The 23,615-nt window shown below is 35.0% G+C and overlaps 1 protein-coding gene across 2 annotated transcripts in view; it reads right to left on the bottom strand.

The window, feature by feature from the left end:
• LOC149746965 (cAMP-dependent protein kinase inhibitor alpha-like) overlaps window positions 1-20,281 on the bottom strand; it is a 107,633-nt gene extending 87,352 nt beyond the window's left edge. For both annotated transcript variants that reach the window (XM_089898945.1, XM_089898944.1), the window contains exon 1: window positions 514-20,281. In XM_089898945.1, the coding sequence (XP_089755071.1) occupies window positions 514-664 (151 nt within the window). In that variant the 5' untranslated portion in view covers window positions 665-20,281. The remainder of the gene's footprint in view (window positions 1-513) is intronic.
• Between the last annotated feature and the right edge of the window lie 3,334 nt (window positions 20,282-23,615).

Below are 23,615 nucleotides of genomic sequence, written 5' to 3' on the forward strand. Positions count from 1 at the left end.
TCAGAGCTTTTATAGAGATTAGGATTAAAAAAAAACAAAAAAACAGGGCTTCCCTGGTGGCGCAGTGGTTGAGAGTCCGCCTGCCGATGCAGGGGACACGGGTTCGTGTCCCGGTCCGGGAAGATCCCACACGCCGCGGAGTGGCTGGGCCTGTGAGCCATGGCCGCTGAGCCTGCGCATTCAGAGCCTGTGCTCCGCAACGGGGGAGGCCACAACAGTGAGAGGGCCGCGTACCGCAAAAAAAAAACCAAAAAAACCCTCATGTGTTTTATTGATTGCATTAGTAAAATCAGATTAAGGATTCTGCATTTGAGTGGGAAACCCTGTAAGGTGCAGTCATTGAAAACAGAGTGGGAGTGATTAAGAGATTAGTACCTGCCTTTTATCTTGCCTTAGACTGTTTGTAACTTTCTATTCAGTTACTTTCAAAGGTGTCTTTTCATGGCTTAATCCTACTTAGCAAAGTGCTGCAAATCATTCCATGTTCATAGAGATGGATGTCAAACGACTCACCTGTCTTGTTGATATCAAGACCTGCTAATTTCAAGGCTAATTCATTGCTGTTACCACTTGCAGAGGAAACCAGGATATCATGTATTGCATTTCTTCTACCCGTTCTTCCTGAAGCAATAAAATCTGCATATGTAGTTTCCACATCAGTCATTGCTAACAAATATTCACATAGCAGGAGCTACAAAACAGAGAAAAATTAAAAGGTAAATATAATGTTGGTCAATGGTAAACATTTAACAAAGACACTTGTTAAATTACTGGCCTATAATATGGATGTGAAATAACTGTCTTGCTTACATGTCCACAAAGCAAGTAATGCTTTGATTCTTGATCAAGGGTCAGGGAACATTGTTTGTAAAGGGCCTGATAGTAAATAGTTTAGGCTTTGAGGGTATATAGTCTTTATCCAACTCTATGGTTGTAGGACAAACGTACTCAAAGAGAATACATTAAATAAAAGTAATAAACTAAACTTATAAAAATAGGCATAAGGCCAGATTTGGCCTGCATGCCATAGTTTGTGGACACCCAGTTTAGATTATAAAATTCTCCTTCTCTAATACCATTTTAGTCAGTCTTCAACTCCAGAAAGAAGAACTTGAGCTCAGTAGCATACCAAAGTGGTGGGAGGTGGAGTGGAAGTGCTCCACCGTAGAGATAAGCAGTAAGCAAGGGCATTGTTTGCAGAGAACCTAAGGACAATAATGAAATTGACCAAAATCCAGTTTGCTTGTTATTATCATCACGCACCAGCAATTCTAAACAATGCCAGTGACCGCTCCCAGTCCAGGAGCACAGCTCCCTTGTTGCCTCCTTGGTAAGTCATTCCTTGGGAGGAATAATAAACTTTCTTGACTGAAACTTTGAAATAAAATCTTCAAAATTACAAAGGACTCAATGAAAGTGAGTTTCCCCAAACAGGCCTGGTAACACAAATACTTAATTAAAGACTTAATGAAGAAAATATTTAACAAGGTAGAATATGAGATACATGTAATAACAAAAGATCATCAAATGTAAATCTTTTTTTTTTACCTCTTTATTGGAGTATAATTGCTTTACAATGGTGTGTTAGTTTCTGCTTTATAACAAAGTGAATCAGTTATACATATACATATGTTCCCATATCTCTTCCCTCTTGCATCTCCCTCCCTCCCACCCTCCCTATCCCACCCCTCTAGGTGGTCACAAAGCACCGAGCTGATCTCCCTGTGCTATGCGGCTGCTTCCCACTAGCTATCTATTTTACATATATATGTCCATGCCACTCTCTCACTTTGTCACAGCTTACCCTTCCCCCTCCCCATATCCTCAAGTCCATTCTCTAGTAGGTCTGTGTCTATTCCTGTCTTATCCCTAGGTTCTTCATGACCTTTTATTTTCTTAGATTCCATATATATGTGTTAGCATACGGTACTTGTCTTTCTCTTTCTGACTTACTTCACTCTGTATGACAGACTCTAGGTCCATCCACCTCACTACAAATAACTCAATTTTGTTTCTTTTTATGGCTGAGTAATATTCCATTGTATATATGTGCCACATCTTCTTTATCCATTCATCCGATGATGGACACTTAGGTTGTTTCCATCTCCTGGCTATTGTAAATAGAGCTGCAATGAACATTTTAGTACATGACTCTTTCTGAATTATGGTTTTCTCAGGGTATATGCCCAGTAGTGGGATTGCTGGGTCATATGGTAGTTCTATTTGTAGTTTTTTAAGGAACCTCCATACTGTTCTCCATAGTGGCTGTACCAATTCACATTCCCACCAGCAGTGCAAGAGTGTTCCCTTTTCTCCACACCCTCTCCAGCATTTATTGTTTCTAGATTTTTTGATGATGGCCATTCTGACTGGTGTGAGATGATATCTCATTGTAGTTTTGATTTGCATTTCTCTAATGATTAATGATGTTGAGCATTCTTTCATGTGTTTGTTGGCACTCTATATCTTCTTTGGAGAAATGTCTATTTAGGTCTTCTGCCCATTTTTGGATTGGGTTGTTTGTTTTTTTGTTATTGAGCTGCATGAGCTGCTTGTCAATTTTGGAGATTAATCCTTTGTCAGTTGCTTCATTTGCAAATATTTTCTCCCATTCTGAGGGAGAAAAATTAAATCTTTCATGTCTTTTTCTATGTTAAAAACTCATATTCTTTCCTGAAGGTCATAAGAGGCATGAATACTAAGATATGAATAATGAATTTCTGTTGGATTAATTTTGTTTAAACAGGACTTTAAAGTAACACAATTTCCCTCCTATTCCTAAACATTCCAATTACATTTTACTATAGTTTAAGATTAAAAACCCATGCCAATAATCAAGAGAAAGGAGTCTTTTCAACATATACAAAATGTGGAAGAAGCTAAAATGGTAGAACCCATACACTATCATGGACATGCACACTGTCACTCTGAAATAAACTGATGCCATTTACAGTGAAATCCAGGATGGCCGTCGGTAGCACTTTCCTTAAAGCTTAGTTCTTCTCCCAGTGCCTAATGAGGGAGCTGTTAATTTAATCTGGGGAAAACTTTTATACTCTCTCTTCTGTAAGAGGAAGCCAAAAGAGGAAAGAGGGAGGAATAGCACAATACAAGTTTTGAAATAGGAAATATATGAATACTGCATGCTTTACTGTGACTATATTATGGTTCCAATCACTTGACTATATCCACCATTCTTTTTTATGGGAATATGATTTAATGGTTGTTACCATGTTACTTAAAATTTCCAAATGCTCCTCAGAAGGTCCTGGATTGAATCCTGCCCCTGACATTGGGTCATGGAGTGACAGAAAATCACTTGACCTCCTGGCCTTCCATTTTCTAATAAGTAAAGCAGGACAGCTGGATGACATAATCATTAATGGCAATTTAAGTGAAAGTGTAAAAACAATGATCACTCAAAACTATATCATTTCTAGAATCTTGCATTTGGAAATTCCCTTCTGTGACCATAACCACCAATTTTTTTTCTTTTCCTCTTACTCATAATGAATCTGTTCTTCACACTGGTCATATCTTTAATTCCTTTAACCCTTTTTGTTTTAGTTTCATCTAGGCCCAGCCTGGATCAATTGCCCACCGTTTGGTGTAGCTTCTCATTACCATCAAGAAGTCCCTTTGCTCTACCGTCACCTTGACTTTCCTAAGCCTCACCTGGAAAACAGCATGGTACAATTTCTCTGATCTCATTACTGGGTGGATAAGTGTTACCAAAAAAGTCACAAAATTGTGCCAATTGGCTCAACTAAACATTTTTACTCTATTATTAGTATATACTCTGAGTTGAACGGAAATTCTTTTGTTCATCTCTATTTGACTCTTCCCTATGGCTTCTCTCTGTGGGAAGGATTCCAAACCTTTTGTAGTCCACACAACCAGACACTACCTGCCTTAAGAGGTGACTTTGCATCTTCCTTCTTGGAGAAGATATAGGACATCTGCTGCAAGTTCTCTTACATTTCTCCCTATCAAATACATTTCTCTGTAAATCACTATTGTTTCTTTTCTAGATGAACTAGCTGCTTTCTCTTTAAGGCATGCTATTGACTCTATTTCCTATTACCTCCTGTAGGGCCTTTCTCCATCCATTTTTTTCTCAATAATTTGAGTCTTCTTTCTCCTCTGGATTTCTCCCTTAAGCTTATAAGCATGTTCAAGTCTTTCCTTACTAAAAAAAAAAATGAACCAACCATTCAACCAAATACCCATTCCTCAACCTTCATAAATCTTTGCACTACCTTCTCTTTCCTTCATTAAACTTCTCAGTAGGGTTCAACTACTTTTATTTTCTCACTTTCCTTGAACCAACCTTTAGAATTTTTCTATTCCATTGGCCTTTATATACTATGTTTTACAGAGACTACTTTCATATAGATCACTGAAATGATCTGTATTAACATTAAGTGACCGCTTAGTGTTAAATGTTCTTGTGAGCGTCTATCCTGTTTGAGCTCACATGACACTGCCAGTTACATTCTCCTTGAAACTCTCCCCTAGCGTATATTAAAAGTTATAGAGGTAAAATAATTATAAGAATCAGACTTACCTGTATTTGAATCCAGACTTTCCATTTACTTGTTATGCTATGTCTAATCTCTCTGTACTTAGTTCTTTATCTATAAATTGTGATAAATATACTTAGTTCTCAAGATTATGAGAATTTACTTGGTTTATGTATCTCAAGAGACTAACACAGTGTTTGGCACATGGTGAGTAAGTACTGATTTAAAAAAAAAACAACTGTCACTTCCTTAGCTTTCATGATCCCTTACTATCCTGGTTCCATCCCATTTGACCTTTGTATTTTTTACAGACTTCCCTTTCTAGGGTCACCTTTAGAAATCAGAGCACATTTTGTAGGGAGTTAGAATCAGTCATTGACCTTCTTTACTTTCTTACTTGAATAACTCATCTAATCCCAATGCTTCTAATTCCTCACTAGGGATGATACAAACGTCTGCACCTGCTATTTAGAATGTTCTCCCAAGGTCCTCACACACAAGAGCAACTGCCTGCTGAACAGGGACTTCCACTTGGTTTTGCACAGACATTTCACCTTCAATAAAACAAAGTAAGACAACAACAGAACACGTAAATAGAGCAGACTGGCTTCATTAATGCGCTGTGTTGGGGCATATTTTGACTTATTCCTCTCACTTGATGTCCGTGTCTAATCATCTACCAGGTCACGTTGGTTTCTATCTGACGTCACTCATATTTATTCTCTGCAAAACACAGAAAAGGCTCCTACCAGGGTTACTGCTGAGTTCTCCCACAATCTGAAAAGAACCCACTTTTGCTGCTTTAACTTTAACCACTCACTCTCATACTTGGTACGCTACAGAAAAATGCACAGTGTTTTCCCAGAGCTTCTCTGATGGTGCATTTGCTCAAGTCTGTCATTCAACCTGGAATGCCTTCTCCTGACAAACTTGCTTGTTGAAATGGATTTAGCCCTCAAAATTCAGCCAATGCCATCTTCTCTTTGTCTTCTTTCCCCTATCTCTTCACCTAGCGCTCCCACAGGCTTTGATTTGTACCCGTACAGGGCGTTAAAATTCTAACTGGCATCATGGTTGCCTCTCCTTCTAGACAGATCACAAGTTCTGACAAGACAGGAAATGCATTTTGTTAATATTTTAACTACACAGAATTCCTAGTAGAGCCTTTTGCACATAATCAGTGCTGAATAAAAGTATGTTGACTAGAACTGAACAATGAGGAAGAAATGCATTAATCACCTTTCATCAGTAGCCACAGAGAATTTCCCTATCCCTGGGTTATACTAAATCACCAAATCCTAAAACTCTGGAAGGTTTTATAGGTGGAAAATCTGAGGACCAGATAGTTCAAGTGATCTGCCCATCTTCACATAGTTAATTAATTAAGTGGTTGGAATGAAGGTCTTCAAATCCCAGTCCACTCTTTCTGTTTTACCAGGTTGCCTGTCTGTGAGTAAGCTACGAATTTGCATAAAGTTTTTGACCTTGAAGTAATTTGGTGCTATTATAATGATATTTTCATTACCTACTCCACTACCATTAACCAACGCAGTACTTAGTTTCTATGTTACTTTAAAGATTTAGAATTGGATATCTTTACCGATTTCTTTCTATGGTCACATTTTGAAATAAGGGCACATTTTGTGGAAATTTAGAATCAGTCATTGACCTTCTTATATCTATCAAATATATCTGATAAAAAGGTGAAGTAGGTTACAGGAATAAGCTCATCTCAAAGTCATTGTTATTGTCTTTCATTCTTAGTCTCTTTATGGCTTTTGAAAACATAGGCTTTAAAAATAGCACAACTGCTATTATTTCTCATCTGATAACAATGTTATGAAGTAGGCAAAAATATCCTCATTTTCATTTGAAGAAAATAAGTCAGAGATGTTAAGTGATTGCTAAATAACACACGGACTATGACTTGAACCCAGGTCTGTGGGTTTTGCATAAAGAACACTGTATTTTGCAATAAAGTTCCTTGTTTTTTGCCATTATCATTTTTTAAAATGTAGACTGCCATAATAATACTCGTGTATGTGGGAGTTTACATCTAATTCACTTTGCTGATAATAGTTTTAAGAAGATTTGAAATATCAGAGTGAGACAGAAAAAAGTGGTGACATTTTCCATGAGAAGATATGAATTAAAAGGAGTACTGCATTATGATTTGTATATCTGGGAATGTTAATTTCTGTGATGGTGCTAATTCTATTTATAAGAGGGGAACCAAAAACTTAATTTGAATTTTCATTTAGGGTATTCCTAAGTAATGAGCACATGGAAGAAGAAACAGGGTTATGAGAGATGTATGTGTATACTGTGTTCACCTTTGAGATGTGTGTATCTAGATTTCAGTTGGATTTAGTGAAAGACAATAATGAGAATTATGAGAACAGATTATTCTGTAAACTCCTTTTCTTCTTAAGCATTTATGAAATATACTTGCTAGATTGATATGCATCTTATTGTAAACCTCTAAAGTAACATAGAAAGTACTGGGCATTCAATTATGGTAGCCATTATAATTATTATTATAATAGTTATTATTATAAAGTAGTATTTCACTTTTATTAGATTTGTTTTCTCCAGACAATAAACTTAAATTTCAGTAAAAAGAACGATAGCTGACAAATAGCACATATTTAAATAATAATTACATTTTGAAACAAAACATATACATGTTATAAACTCTGTATCTTTTTCTCTCTCTCCATGATTATACTTCCTTAATGAATTCCCATTAGGTGCTCAAAAACAGTAATTTTTACATGCATGGCAGCTATGTTTTTTTCCTTTCAGCTAAACATCTTGACACAGCTTTTCAATTTATTGATATGACTACCAGAGATTGGAAATAACTTTTACACCAATATAATCACTGCATAATGACTTGTAGTTAGCTTAGAAATTCTGGGCAAACTGTTGCCAAATGACTATGGCTGACAGATGTTCACCCAAAAATGACAAAAGTCAAAACAAAAGTCTAGTAAGTGTCAGCAGCTGGTAGAGATTTAATAGAGTAGCACTTAGCACACATTCTGGCCTTATGCAAAATAAACTAATCAGAATAAAACTTGGAAAAATTTACCAAAAGTGGGCTTTGACTCTTCACTAAAGCTTCCTATTTATGTTGCTGTAATTAGAATTTCCTAGACATGACAAAATGGTAGTATTGGATATAAACAAGATAATATGGTGCTATTTTTTGTATCTAGTTATATACAAGAGCTAATTATACTAATATTCAAAGTCTGATTAGAGGGAGGAAAAGACATTTTATTATTTAAGTACTGTACTATTTAAAATTAGATTAAATTTTAAAGCATAAATTTCTAAATATTGATATCTAAAAATCCAATCAAAATTCATGACTAAGAAATAACCTTGCTTTCTTTTCCCCCCTTCTTAAAAAAGCCTCACTTTCTCCCTCTTTAACAAAGCAAACAGTATATTGGTATTCTAAAATTGTTTTGTTTGTATAATGGATTCCTAAACTGAGATTCATAATTTGTGTTGGTCTTTCCCTTACTTATGCCCTCTATCTTTTTAAATATCATTTACACAAATTGAGAGAATAAACCAGATTTCACCCTAGCATAATTTATAGATTTAGATAGACTGCAAGAGGCTAGAAAAAGTATGTACTTACGTCTCCTGTATTAAACAAACTGAAGTGTCCGCACAGATGTATTCTAAAAGAAGTTGGGTCTATGAAGCTGCTTAAATGATTTTTATAGTGACATTGAGTCATGAGCCAAATGGTGACTGGATAGCACGCTAATTTTACTCCTGTAAATGGGGACACATGAAAATGAGACTCACAGACTTGGAAGAAAGAATGGAGAGAATGTCATCAGCAGGCACTGAAGTCTTCTCTCTAATATAAATGGTATGATTTTTTTTTAAAAGAGAAGGAAAATTCTTCCTCTACCATTATTACAAATGCAGTTACATGACTTCTCCAGTGTTACTTTATAAAATCATGTGAAGTTTGCTAAAAGTCATTGAGTAGTTTCCTATGTGCTTAAGATTTGGTCTACATTAGTGTTTCTGAAACGTTTTGGTCTCAGATATCCATTACATTATCAAAAATTACTGAGACCCCGAATGAGATTTTGTTTATATAGTTATATCTGCCAATATTTACATTATGTGAAATTAAGACTGTAAATTTTAAATATTTATTAATTCACTTAAAATATAAATAAAAAGCCCATTACATTTCAGTAAATAATATATTTTTAGTGAAATGAAATATATATTCCAAAGCCAAAATAAAATGGTGACAAGAATGGCATTGTTTTACATTTTGAAATTCTCTGGCTTAGTTTTGCAAATGTCTGGCTTAACAAAAGACACCCGGTTTCTCATACCTGCTTCTGCGTTCAATGTCTCAATATGTTGTTTCAGTTGAAGTATATGAAGAAAATCTGGCCTCACACAGATTTCTTAGTTGGAAAAGTGAGGAGAATTTTAATAGCTTTTTCAGATAATTATGGATTTTTAAATTTTGCAATGTGGAATCTAAAACCATATCAATATGCTTCCCTTACTGTTTTATTAAAATCTATTGTCTACTTTGCAACTTAAATGGATATTTTGCCCATGTGTATTTTTTAAAATAACAGGTATTGGTCATTTGGAAAAATATTGGTTCACTAGGTTATGCAAAATTTCCAAATAGTAGCTTATTTCATTATACAATATCACATTTGTTAGTAATGCCACCTATCTCAACAGAAAATTCTTTAAGAATTGAGAAACTGACAAGTTCACAGGGGCCGATAATAAGTTTTCCAAAATTGTAATTTTTATTTGAAAGCTCAGATTTTATCACTGGCAACAGATACAGTTGGATTTTGCTTCTCTTGAAGTGACAAGCTCACTTTGTTCATTTTCAAGAAAATCTCTGCCAAATATCCAAGTTTGAAAAAAACCCAGTTTGCTTGTCAGTTGTTCTTTCAAGTAAAAATGGTGACTCATGAGAAAAGTGGCTAATTTAGCTCTCAACCCAAGCAGTCACACAAGTACTTACTTGAGATAACCATGCAGTTTGGTACATCTTCACTGACTTACCATTTCAACACACAGAATATTAAAAAGACATCTACTCAAGAGTCAAGATTTGACAAAATTAGTATATTTTTACTCCTTAATCAAGTACATTCTTAGGTACATCTTGCATTTTAAAAATATTAACTCTGAGTGTGTGGTATTTACCACTCAGAGTGGTAAATAGCATCAGTATTAGTATGAAAATTATTTTAAACTTGTGAATCTACTGCAAGTATCTCAGGGAATGACTGAAAGGGTCATTGGGGACATGCAGGAGTTGGGGGACCAAATTTTGAGAACTGTTGATCTACACAGTAACAGGAAGCTATCTGACAAACACTACGGATTAGAGAAGGGAACCCTTTTGTAAAGAGAACTTAACTAAGCAGGTTTTTGATTCCTAAAATATTCTGGAAATAATCAGCTATTTCCATGCTAAGTACAATACTATCTATCTTTTTCTTTTTTCTTTTCCTGCATAAGAATATTATTTATTTATCTAATTCAGGCTTACAAACAATCTAATAGCTTATTTCTAAGAACAACCCCCCAATCTCACAAATCAGAGGGCTTCAAATTAAGTCTCATGAGACAGGACAGGGTGCCAGAACTTGATGCTACCTTAGTTCCCCTTTTCCTTGAATTGGGCTATATTCTAGTCACATTTTGGAGTAAGTGACAACAAAGAAGAAATCAAGAACCATACCCTGTTAATAACAACAATTTGAAAATTTCCACAGAAGTCTCCTCTGTTAAGGCATAATTATAAATCCTGCGCCAGATCATGACACTGCATGCTCTAGAATACCATTTGGTATAATGGGACACGTATTGTCCTTTAGAAGAGTTTGGATAGTGTTCTATCAAAAGCACGCTTAAAAAAAGTAATCTCATAATCACAGAATGATGCCAACACATATTAACTCTGTGAAGTCAAACCCTCTTTTGTTCTAAATCCAAGGCATTGACTTTTTAAATCACAAAATATTGTTAGAATAAATTTTGCCTAATATGAGATCAAATAGGCTGTCTTTGATGGTTTTCATTCACAGTAAGTTTTTGACTAATACTACTACAAATAATAACCCATCTACATTTGTTGGGGGGAGTTCGTCACTTCTTCCCTGATTTTCAGTGTATAATAAAAATTCTCAAGTTCAAAAATTTCCAACATTTGATACTAATGGTTATTATTCTCAATCTTCTCTCTATTCATCAATTCATCTCTGATCCCCAGTAATGTGATAATTGTGATCCTTATGCCTTCATTCAAGATTATATATATATTTTTTCCTTGTTTTGACATGGGCACATTTTCATATTGTTTTTGTAAATTCATGACCTAGTCAATTGTATTATTACTTAACTTCTTCTCTGAAACTTCCTTTAGCCCAGATTCAAATCCTTTTTTTTTCTTCCCACAGTGCTTAACAAATCAAAACTTTGTAATGAGAAATCTAAGGCTAAAAATGTTATAAAGCCAGAAGCACAGGCTATCTCAAGAAAATATTTTCCCTGTCTAATTAGGCAAGCTAATTCATACAAAACAAAGCTATTCATAAATTCCTTTGTTGATCTCTGGCTGACCCGTTCACCATCCTTAAAAACAGCAATTTCTTCATTGTTTTGTGTTTCTTAAGTCTCACTTGTATTTCATCTTCTTACACTCCATAGAAACTCTTGCCTAATGAATTTATGGAGAATGTCAAGGTCATCCTACATAAATTCCTTCAATTGCTGTTTCTTTATCATCACATCAAAATTGCCATCTTTTTATTTGAGTCCTTTTGCCAACATTAATACCTGACTGGTGCTCTTGATTCTATCTTCTCTCCTATTATTTTTCCTTCAATCCTGCCTTGTGCTTCCGGAGTCTTTCTTTTCCCTGCTTCTCCAATGCCTATAAAATTATTTACATATTCTCTGGTATAAAATATATTTCATCTTTTAGCTCTGTTCTTTTTGTCACTCACCTTTTACTTTCATTAACTCTCAAACTTACAGAAAAAGAGGTAGATACTAATTTTCCTGCATCCTTTACAATGCTTTATTTTTAATGCCTTTGCAATTTAACTTACATATCTATCAATTTACCAGAATTGTTTTCTCAGAGAAAAACCATTACAGATTAATCACAAAATTCAACAGGCTTTTCACTGTAATCACCTATATCAAATTGTGTACAACATTTTACGTTGCTATTCCTCTCTTCCGGAAACATCTTTCTCCCTTGGCTCTGATAGTTACTGTACTCTTGATTCCCTCATAATCTTCTTATATTTCTTCTTGCTCTTTCCCTCACTTAACTATTAAATAATATATTTTCTCTCTTTTGTTCTGTTTGGTAATCCCATTTACCCCAATTGTCTTAAATTCCAACTGTGTATAGATGGCTATCAAATCTATAATTTGGGGGCCTGATATTTTGCTGAAGCGTAGCTTGGGAATTTTTACTACCTATTGGATATTCCCCCATGTTTGTCCTTAAAAACTCAAATTCAGTAAGTTCAAATGGAATCTCTTTGCTGCATCTCTACCTCCACCCCCCAAACTATTTATTATCCTTATCATTTTAGTGTATATTACTACTATTTTCTTAGGTATCCATGATATTAATAGAAATCTTAGAATTGTGTTCAATTACTTCCATCTCACTAATTCTTCCCATCTAATCAATTCTCAAACCTCATTGTTTTAATTCTATCCATTCAATGCTTCTTAAGTATTCTTCATTTCCGTTCTTTGTCTGGTCACTCCCTTCATCATCTCTTTCTTGACTATTGCAATTATAGGCTAACTACTTACTTATCTAAACTTATTCTTTTCCAAGTTACCCTTTACACTTTCACCAGAATTAACTTTATTAAACATAAAATACTCAAAAATCTTCAGTGGCTCCTGGGAACCCTCAAAACATAGTTGTAACTTTATTTGCATGGCCCTCAAGAATGTGAACCCAACCTAATTTACTAGCTTTTTTCCCTATACTATCTCTCCCATGTATACTAAGTTAGATCATAGCAAACACTTGCTATATCTCTGGTGTTCTCTTATTGGTCTTCTCATGCTGCTTTTCTCAACCTGGAGTGACCTTCTCTCCCAATGACAACAAAATCCTCCTCATCTTTCAAACCCACTTTACAAGCCACAACACCTCCCAATCTCCAGGTAAAATAAATAACTTTATTATAATATTTATTTAATTTGGCACTATGCAAGAATTAATTATTTTCATGTTGCTCTTCTTCCTATATTATATGTTCCTTGAGATCTGGGCCTTTGATTTTTGAGTCCCCTCAGAATGCTTGGCACAGGATTTTGTATGTTGTTCTTACATCTGGAAAAAGTATATTGTAGATTTATTTTTAATCATCATACTCAAGATCCTTACTGGTAAAGTAAATTTGTCAACGTTATCCCATTGTCAATAGTAAAAGTATTGATAGCTCAGAAAGCATGTTTCTTTATTCTTATTCATTTAATTTTCCTGTCTCATAATACTTATCATCAATATAAAGAGGTGAACTGTAATCATTTCCTCTGATACATTTTTTCTTCTGTGTATTCTTAATTATGACAGAAGATTTTTTAAAAATAACAGCAACAAAAAGCACTCTAGAAATCCAAGTAATCTATCCTATTTTCACTTTACGGAAGGTTACCGCTTGTAAAGTTTTTTATAAAATATATATGACTAAAGTAGCGAATTAATGCATGGAATGATTTGTTCTGTCCTTCTTTTGTTAAGGCTTTTTACATCACTTATTTAATATTTCAAAAGGTTTATAAATCATCTATTAGCTAATCTTTGCAGCATCCCTGCTGACACAGTCAATTAGCTGGAGAAGTACTGCTGGTTGGCAACTGACAAGTAATATTACTTGCACATTACAGATGAAGAAACGAAAGCAGAGAGAGGTTAATCGACTTGACCATGCCTTTACACAGTGAGTGGTAGTACTGATGTCACAATGGGGACCTGGGGTTATTCACATCAAAACCACAAAAGCATTAAGAGTCCAGAGCTGGTGCTGTTCTTTATTATATTATACTTTCTAAATCCTTTGTTTAATCTCCTTTTCTGGCTCTCTATGAGTCCAAGGAGGAAAGATACTTTTAACATCTATACCTTCTCATTAAACTAGACTATTTTTTCTACATCCAATAAATATTTAGTTTTTGCAAGGACATTAGAACATCGACACATTTCTTCTCAAAATAACTCATTATTAAATTTTCCATCTTTAAAAGCACAATGAAAGATCAAATCAATCTCAGTAATATTTTCTGGTCTGTTCTGGTCTGGTCTAAGTTGTAATAATGACCATAGTAACAAAACAGCTATTGTTTACTAATTATTTATCAAAAATAACAAAAATATCAAGTATTTGCCAGATATAACACTAAGAAGTTTATGTGAATTGTATAGTTTAAATTCATCAACAAATTTATCGAAGAGGAATGTTCATTATCTCAGTTTTAAAGATGGAATATTAAAGGTTTAGAAATATTGTCATGAAACTGATAGGTGATTTAACCACTTCCAAAACCAGTTGCCATTTTCCAACATTCATTTTGGAACATACTATACTTAATTTTTTGTTGATGGTTTGCCAACCCTATTTTTTTTTTAATATGTAAGCAGTTCACATACTGCAGTGTTGAGACATTACTGTGTAGGGTGATATTTTATTGACATCCCTACAGAACCTGGCTTTTTAATACTATCATCTCATATACATCATATTAATTGACACTGCAATTTCTTCCTTGATTTGTATATCTTTTTTACAAACGCTTTGCATTCCAACATCCACATATCTGATCTACTCAACCATGTGATGGTCTTCATCTTCAGACATCTTGCTGTCTGGGCTGTTCAACCCTGTGACAGTAAAAGCACACTCACTAGGGACTAGGAATTTGAGAAGGACTTAGAAAATGGTTTGACACCTGAAAAACATGGCTCCAGAATAGGAAAAAAAATCTGCAAAGTTGAGATAAAAACTTGTGTCATTAATATTTTCAACTAATATTACTACAACAGCAATGTTACTCAGCTTTCATATAGTTATCTATAAATTATATTGGATATGTGACTTGGGCACATTTTAATGCATTTGATAACATTTAGGGTAAAGCTTCTAAAAGGGCAATTGCCTAGAACTGAGGAAGGTTTAAAAATGGCCCTGCACAGAATGAACTAGAAGTGACTTCAATGGGAGGGTGAGGCAGAGATGCTGGACCCGGAGAGTGACAGAGCAGGCGTACATTGGAGAGAGCTTTCCTACATAGGAGAGCCAAGAATTTGTTACTTATTGAGTGGGGAGCATGAAGGTAGGGGACCCTATAATGAGAATCCTAGGATTGCTTCTAGATTTCTAACTTGGATAAATGACAGGACGGTACTCTTTGGTGAATACTAAAGGAACAGCAACAGCAGCAAAAGTCTAAGAGTGGAACTTTAACATATCACAATGCCACCTTTAAAGTAAATTTGGCAGTCTTCTCCTTTTTGAATGAGTGAAAATGCATTAATTAAAGACATACACATTCACACACCTGCTAATATCTGCTCTTCTGCAATCATGTGTTTTCTGTAGAGCGTCTAAATATCTATTCCAGTTGAAGTAGTGCTTAAACACTTCAATATGCCTCTTTTCAGCCAAAAAGAAAAACTGTCTATGACTGTTTCAACATATTTTAAATATATGTATAATCACTGCCAACTTATCTGCTCTGCAGATACTAGTGTCCTATACGATATTTAATATCTCCCTTTATTGAAAATGTCACTGCTCAGTATTATGATTAATGTTTTTCATTTTTATTATATGTCTGAATGTTAGAATTATTGATTAATCTCTTTATTAATGGAATGATCTTCAGCACAATGTTAAATACTCTTCTTCTCTACCATTATGATATGTTATTTTAAAGATTTTCCATACAATTACTTTAAATGGGATTTTCAGATTTTTTCAGGCTTTTTGAAGTCAGTAGGATAGGCTCCAGCGAGTAAAAGAAATGCTGAAGAACAACCATATGAATTAAACAAACTTAAGTAGTTAAGAAAGCACTAACCTAGCCATTGAGAAATATATACTAATATTTACATAGTATGTACATATAAATCAATAGTTTCAAAATGAGATAATCCACTGAACAAAATATCTTAAAATGTGAATTAAAAGATGTTGTAGGGCTTCCCTGGTGGCGCAGTGGTTTAGAGTCTGCCTGCCGATGCAGGGGACACGGTTTCGTGCCCCGGTCCGGGAAGATCCCACATGCCACAGAGCGGCTGGGCCCGTGAGCCATGGCCACTGAGCCTGCGCGTCCGGAGCCTGTGCTCTGCAACGGGAGAGGCCACAACAGTGACAGGCCCGTGGACTGCAAAAGAAAATAATAATAAATAAAAAAAAAGTAATAAAAAAATAAAAGATGTTGTAAAATCTCTATATGATTAAGATACAAAAAACTTATAAGCTTGGAATATAAATAATAAGTGCATTTTTGTCTGGGAGACAAGTTGTTATCTGGGAAACCTCAAGACATTTTGTAGATTACCGAAATCACGTTCCTATCGATCTTGAGCACTTCTCCTATCAATTCTACAATTAGTATTGGTAATTAGCATTATGACTCTATTTCACTATCAGGAACATTGAAGAAACTATTTAAAGTGCTAAACATTGGTTTTAACAAATAAAACACAATTCATCTGAAGAAGATGTTACAATGAACTGAGGAATTAAAAGATCTCAAAGTAGAGAAATTTCACTGACTGCAGTATAAACAACTTGAGGCTAGAGAGTTTCTGTTTTTCCTGTTTGCCCTCCAAAGTTTGGAACAGTGTTATATGCACGGTGCAGGGTAATAAGCAAATATTTAACAAATGAAAAGTACTGAATTCATTACCTTGTGGTACAAATTAGGATTCTTTTGTACTGTAACTAGAAGATTTTAATTTCAGCATTATGACTTATGAATGTCTTTGTCTGATTCCCAGTTCTGTTTGAGTGATAATTACAGGACTTCATGTTTATCCTATCTTCTAGGATTTCACTTTTGCATATCTGTTAATTCATAATTTTGATATTTTTAGAGCACAACCAAAGACTATAAAAACACATAGAGCAAGCACTTGCCAAAGAACTCTAAATATGAACTCGGATATGAAATTAGAGCCATGCTTGGTTATACTTCTAAGTGCTTCATCTAAAGAGAGACCTGCAACACTGCTGCATGAATTAATCACCTAGGGTGACTTTTAAACCTACCAACAGCTGGCCCCTCTATCATATCTGATTTTATTCAATAGTCTAAATGATAATAATTTTTTGATCAAGAACTTTATTTTACTGGTTGTAAAGGTGCGCACATGCAGGCGCACACAATCACCAGTGCTTGTAAAAATTGTGGGACAGAATTAATCATAATTATTGAGTTTAAATGTCATTTATCAACTTATTAAAGTGCAAGCATGCAGGGAAAATAAGCTAAAGGCAAGTCTTTCGTTTTTCAATTTATTTTTAAAAAGTCTTGTAGAAATCTTTATGAAATTAACACAAAATGGTGGTACCAAAAATCTTTTTGCTTTGTTTATTCCCTAGTCTGTGGCAATGTAAACAGTGGAAGTTTACCCAGAATTAAAGTTAAGGAAAGCTATACTGTATTAAGTTTAGCCAAACATTGTCTAACTTGCAATCATATTTTTTTCAAATAAATAAAATTTCTATTCTCTTCTCTCTCTCCTCATCTCCCTTAATAAGGTATGTCAACTCTAACCCCACCCCCCCATACACACACCTTGTCGCCTCTGACATTATCTCCTCTACTAGACACGCTTTTGTACTTATTGCTACACAACAGTTCAACAATAAAATGTGATAAATGCAGGCAAAGGTGTTTCAAGAAAGAAGGTAAATGTCCTTACACATTTTCAACGTAGAAACAGAATTTTTCAAAAATGAGTTACAAAACAGCAAAATTAAAAAAAAATTAGTTATAGGTAAAGTTTGCAGATAATGTTGTCATTCCTCTTAAAAGAAGAGGGATAAGGCACAGAAGAAATGTGTTGAGGACAATGAAAATAAGCAGTTACTGCAATCTATTTATGCTGCATTCAATGGAGTTAGAAGACAGAGGCTTGAGTGCTGTCGTTATTACTCGTTTGCCGTTTGATGGTGGGTAAAGTAATTAATTTCATTGGGTTTCTCTTTCTATGCCTCTAAAATGTGGATTCCCAGGCTAAGAAAATATTTCAAATCTTTTCTAGGTCTAAAAGTCACAGACCTTAGTGTCTGTGTACCATTTACAAAGGCCACATTTTCACAAAAGATAGCATTCTTGTAAAACACCTTTATAGAAAGAAAAAGCTATATTTAGAAAGTCCACTCAGTGTCCAGGGTTTTCTGAAGTCGTACTGCTGTTCATAACCAGGTGTAGGCCAGTAGGACAACACATTTGCTTTAATAACTGTCCAGATTTCTTGGAGTTAAAGATAAGTTTTTCATTATTCTGTTGACCTAAGAAATTATTGAAAATAAGAATTGTTCTAATTTACTTATTGAATTGCCCAGTTCTTACCTGGCCTGACATGAAAGGTGATTTAAAAGATGGCATTTAAGTTTGCACATATAGCCTTCATCCTGCTGTTTCATCACAGACCTCTTACAGGATAAACACGTGCAACCATTTTGAGTTTCCGAATGGGAGTGCTCCTTAGAGTATTTTCCCCTTATAAATTTCTTGCCAACTTACTCCACTTTGAATGCAGGTAGAAATTTATAAATTTCTCCAAGAACTTATTTTTATTTTTATGAATCTTACTGATTTTCTTTTAATACCGAGGACTTTATCAAATTCATAGACATTTGATAGAATAAAAAGCAAAAGCATAATTAGGAAAAATCCAAAAACCTCAGATAGAAAATAAGATGCTATGTTGTTAGTAACAGAAATTAGCACAAATGGACTGAAAAACTGACCACCATTGTAAACTGAGCTTTTAACTAGGGGAGTTGCCAGGAAAAGGAGGATTACCTGACTCAGGGGTCTTCTCCTCTTTCTTTGCCTTCTTTCAACAATCTCGAAAATTAAAGAAAGGTTGAAGTGACAATAAAAATAATTTATTTCCCAAACCATTTGAGAGTAGTTGCCAACACAATGCAACATCTCCCCCAAATCCTCTAGTATTTCCTACAAACATATATCCAAATATAATCATGAAAATCAGGAAATTAACACTGACACATTACTACAGTGTTACTAAGCCTCAGACCCCTTTCAAATTTTGTCAATTATCCCAATCACGTCCTTCATAATAAGAGGATCAGCCCAGCGTCACATGTTGCATTTAGTTGTCCTGTCTCTTTAGTTTTTTAATCTGGAAAATTTTCTCAGGCTTCTCTTGAATTTCATGAACGAGAAAATTTTAAAGAATATGGATCAGTTACTTTGTAGGATTTAGCTGTTTGTATTTGTCTCATGATTATTCAGGATATGTGTAGTTGGCAGGAATAACACAGTGGTGAAGCTCTGTCCTCTCACTGCTTCCTATCAAACAATTTTGGCAAACTTTTAACTTGTAACCTTACTGGAATATTATTTCACTCATTTGATTAAGGTGTATCACCCGGTCTTCTCCACTGTAAAGTTATTTTTTTCTCCTTCATTATTAATCATTTTTGTGGTAAGGCACTTTGTAATTATGTAAATATCCTGTTCCTCATCAAACATAATTTATTCAGTTTAATTATTTAAATCAGTATGAACTCATAGACTCCTATTTTATTCAATTGACTATGTTTCTACCATTATTTATTTTGAGGCTTAGATTGTTCTAGATTTGTCCAGTGGAAACCCCTTCAGTTTGGCTTCTATATCCTTTGATATTTCCCAATTATTCTTTGATATCTCCCTTCTTTTTTTTTTAACATCTTTATTGGAGTATAATTGCTTTACAATGGTGTGTTAGTTTCTGCTTTATAACAAAGTGAATCAGCTATACATATACATACATTCCCATATCTCCTCCCTCTTGCGTCTCCCTCCTTCCCACCCTCCCTACCCCACCCCTCTAGGTGGTCACAAAGCACTGAGCTGATCTCCCTGTGTTATGCGGCTGCTTCCCACTAGCTATCGGTTTTATATCTGGTAGTGTATATATGTCCATGACACTCTCTCACACCGTCCCAGCTTACCCTTCCCCCTCCCCGTGTCCTCAAGTCCATTCTCTACATCTGCATCTTTATTCCTGTCTTGCCCCTAGGTTCTTCAAAACTATTTTTTTTCTTTAGATTCCATATATATGTGTTAGCATATGGTATTTGTTTTTCTCTTTCTGACTTACTTCACTCTGTATGACAGACTCTAGGTCCATCTACCTCACTACAAATAACTCAATTTCATTTCTTTTTATGGCTGATCCCTTACTTCTTGAAACAATAATATGTTCTAGGGTCATCTTATATTTTCCCTGTAGCAGCTCTAGAATCAGCCATTTCTCCAAAGAGCTTTAGTTCCTTCAGTTGGAGAGCTGTATTTAGAAACCAAGATCCAGACACTAGGTGTATTCATTGCTCTTGGGAAGTAGTGGTCCCAGGTACTCTCAATAGGCAGAGCTAGGGGATTTAGGTACATATATATATACACACATATGAAAACACATATTCATAACCATTTACACATATTCATAAACATATTCAGAAACATATGCATACATATTGTCTATGTTTGTTTCTGTAATGTCTCTATATTGAAAATCATGTGCTCACATTAACATCCTCCATTCCCTTTCAACACCCTTTCATTCTAGTTTTTGCCCTTTTCATATTTTAACTCCCTCCACAGATATTAAAATAACACTGATTACCATATCCTTAATCTCCTTACTTATCTGATCAATCTTCCTGTATTTAAGTAAATTCTTGTAGCTGCCACTTTCCCATCCCACACATTTTCTCCACCTGGCACGGGTTATGACTATCTGTACAGAGTGGTTGCCAAGGCCACTTCCTCATGTGGATGCCCTTTCACACGAATCAGACTTCAGCAGTCAACTCCAGGCTCCCTTATGCAGACATCCTCTCCCCTTTCTCAGACTCTGAGACCCAATGCCAAGTCATGTGGTTCCTTGAATGCCCACCTCCCCCATGCTGACAAAGGGTTATTTTACCTCACTTAATGGACCAATTTGTTCAAGAAGGGAAGGGATCACAACACTGTAAAGCAATTATACTCCAATAAAGATTTAAAACAAAAAAAAAGTGAAGGGACAAGGAAGGGGATGAAGAAAGGGAGGTGGACAGGGATGAACAGGTATCTTTTCTTTCTAAACAATATTTGAAGAGGTCCTTCATTTAGAAGTTACCAAGACATTATGAAGTATCAGCTGAAGAACTGAAACAATGACATATATTTACACATCTGTATCCCTACATCTATGACACACAATGTACACCTAATTTTACAGCAACCAAAATATAATTTAACACAACTTATGATGCTCAGCCATACACTTTAATACTCAGCAACTTAGAAAAATATGCAGTGCCATGGCTGTTAACTATCAGTGCATTTATATGAATGCATTTGTAAAACTCCCAGCCAGGAGTGCTTGGGATAGCGTCTCTACTGGTCCTTACTGGATCCTCTTCTTCTTTTGTCACTCTTTTCAGTCATTTGTCGATTCTCGATTGTATCTCACTGGTGACTTGCATGACCATTGGTAATCATATCTGGGCAAATACCCCAGCTTGGTGTCTCTCAAAGGGCTGACTGAAAACCATTTGCAACAGAATCAACTGAGGTACTTGATAAAATTCAGGTCCACAGGCCCTGTTCTGATTTCCTGCTCAGAAGCTCTTTAGAGAGTAATGAGTATTTGGAAAATACCTTAGCTAATTCTCACACATTAACACTGAAACCATGGTGTAGTTTGCACGTCTACAATTCCTCAAAGTTCACGGTTTAAAACACATAGGTCTCACCAACTGCAGTTCTTTCATTTTAGCTTCATCAATTCACATTTGTTATTTAACCAACTTGGAAATTGCTAGATGTGTGAACAGCCGCCAAAGTAAAATGTATCTATCTTTTGCAAAAATGTCTTCTATCAAATGTCTCTACAAAATGAAATGTAAATACCTTCTAAGATCTTGCTTGGAGGAATCTTACAGATTTTTTAAATCTTCCAGATTTTAGGGAATAGCAAGTGCAAAGGCCCTGATGTTGGGAAAGCCACTGCAGAAAGAAAATCTGGATGTGTGTGTGAGAGAATGGTAGTAGTAAATGAGTTTGGAGAGTAGGGCAGAAGAAATATTGAATAAAGCATGTAGGACAGGTAAAAAGTTTAATTTTTATTCTAAAGTGATGGGAACGGGTTTTGCGAAATAATGTGATATGATTTATGGGTTTTTTTTTTTAGATTATTCTGGCTATTGTATTGGTTATAGACTATAAGGATTGGGGCAAGAGGGGAAGAAGCAAGGAGGTTGTGGAAGAGGCTGCCTATTGCATTAGATGAGGCAAGCAATGATGGCTTGGAGTAAGTAAAGATGGCAAGAGTAAGGTGAGAGGTAGGTGGATTCAAAATGTATTTTCAAGTTAGAGCTGGCAAGAATTTCTGATGGACTGGACATAGGAATTGTGGGAAAGTGAGAGTTTAAGCATGAATCTAACATTTTTGGCCTGAGCAACTGGATGAGTTATGGAGCCAGGAAAAACTGGAGTGCAATGGATGGATCAAAGCAAAATACTTAGCTTTATTTGCTAAGTTTGAAATGTCTATTATGCATAGATTGGAGATATTTAGTGGGAAATTGGAATTAGGAGTCTGGAGGTTAGGTGAGTGGTTAGGGCTAGAAGTATGAATTGGGGAGTCATAAGTCATCTTCCCATTAAAGTAATGGGACTAGATTAAAACTCATGAGTAGTTAAGGTAGATGGAGAGTGAAGGGGGCCAGCAATGAGTCTTAGGGCATTCTAACAGACGTTGAGGGATGGGAGGCATCACCAAGGTAGATTGCCAAGGAATGGTGAGTGAGGAGGGGAGAAATCTAGGAGAGGATGGTGTCCTGGTAGCCAGTGAAACAAAATATTCATTCTGGAAATTATGAAGTTCATTTTCCAAAGTTTCTTGAATTGATGAGAATTTGAAACTTGGTATTTTAAAAAGAGCTTTAGCAAACAGAAAAGAGAATAATTTTCTATCATGAGTGATTGATTGCAGTAGCATGGGGAATGGAAAAGTTGTGAAAAGGGAATCAAGAATTTATGTAAAAGACAATTTTAAACAAAAGTATTCATTTAAAAAACAAGTACAAAATATTTAGACATTATATTTTGTCTTTGTGTCAACAGCAGCTACAGCATGCTGTAAGTGAAAGATGAAGGATTACAGTTTAATATCAAATCAGGGAAGAAGGTGAAATACTTGAATTGTTTGTAGATTTTTAATAGATTTCAAACCTTTATTGGTTTTGAATAATGTCATGTTTCAAACACAATTTTCTAAATAATCATAACAATTTTAGAATCAGAATAAGCCTTATATAACATTATATAAACCTTATTTAAATGCACATATGGTTCATTTTTATGGGTAAAACTAGGACTCTGGTCTTCTGATTACCAGTACCATTTCTTATTGCAACACACTGTTCAAATGTATAGATGATTGGAAAAAAGAGCATACCAGTGATCTCTTAAATGTTTTATAAAATATTAAGTAATTAAAATTAGGGGAAATAAAGCTCATGAGGATTAAATTACAGGAAGAGTTTATAAGAGGGCAAAGAAGTAGATGTATTTCCACATGGATAAATAGGAGATTTTAGGAGAAAATGACCAAAATTGCATTTATAAGGTCATGACACTAGCTAAATGAAATAAAGACAACCATCATGTGAATAACATATAATTTTGAAGGTGAACTTTGAATATGGAGACTGATACAGATTAACATCTGATTATAATAAAAATCAGATAGGCAGGGTAACAAGGTCTTCTTCATCCAATCACAGCTTA

The sequence above is a fragment of the Delphinapterus leucas genome, chromosome 17, assembly GCF_059928025.1.
Source record: "Delphinapterus leucas isolate spDelLeu-1000000601 "Yukka" chromosome 17, BTC_Dleu_Yukka2, whole genome shotgun sequence".
NCBI classification, from domain to species: domain Eukaryota; kingdom Metazoa; phylum Chordata; class Mammalia; order Artiodactyla; family Monodontidae; genus Delphinapterus; species Delphinapterus leucas.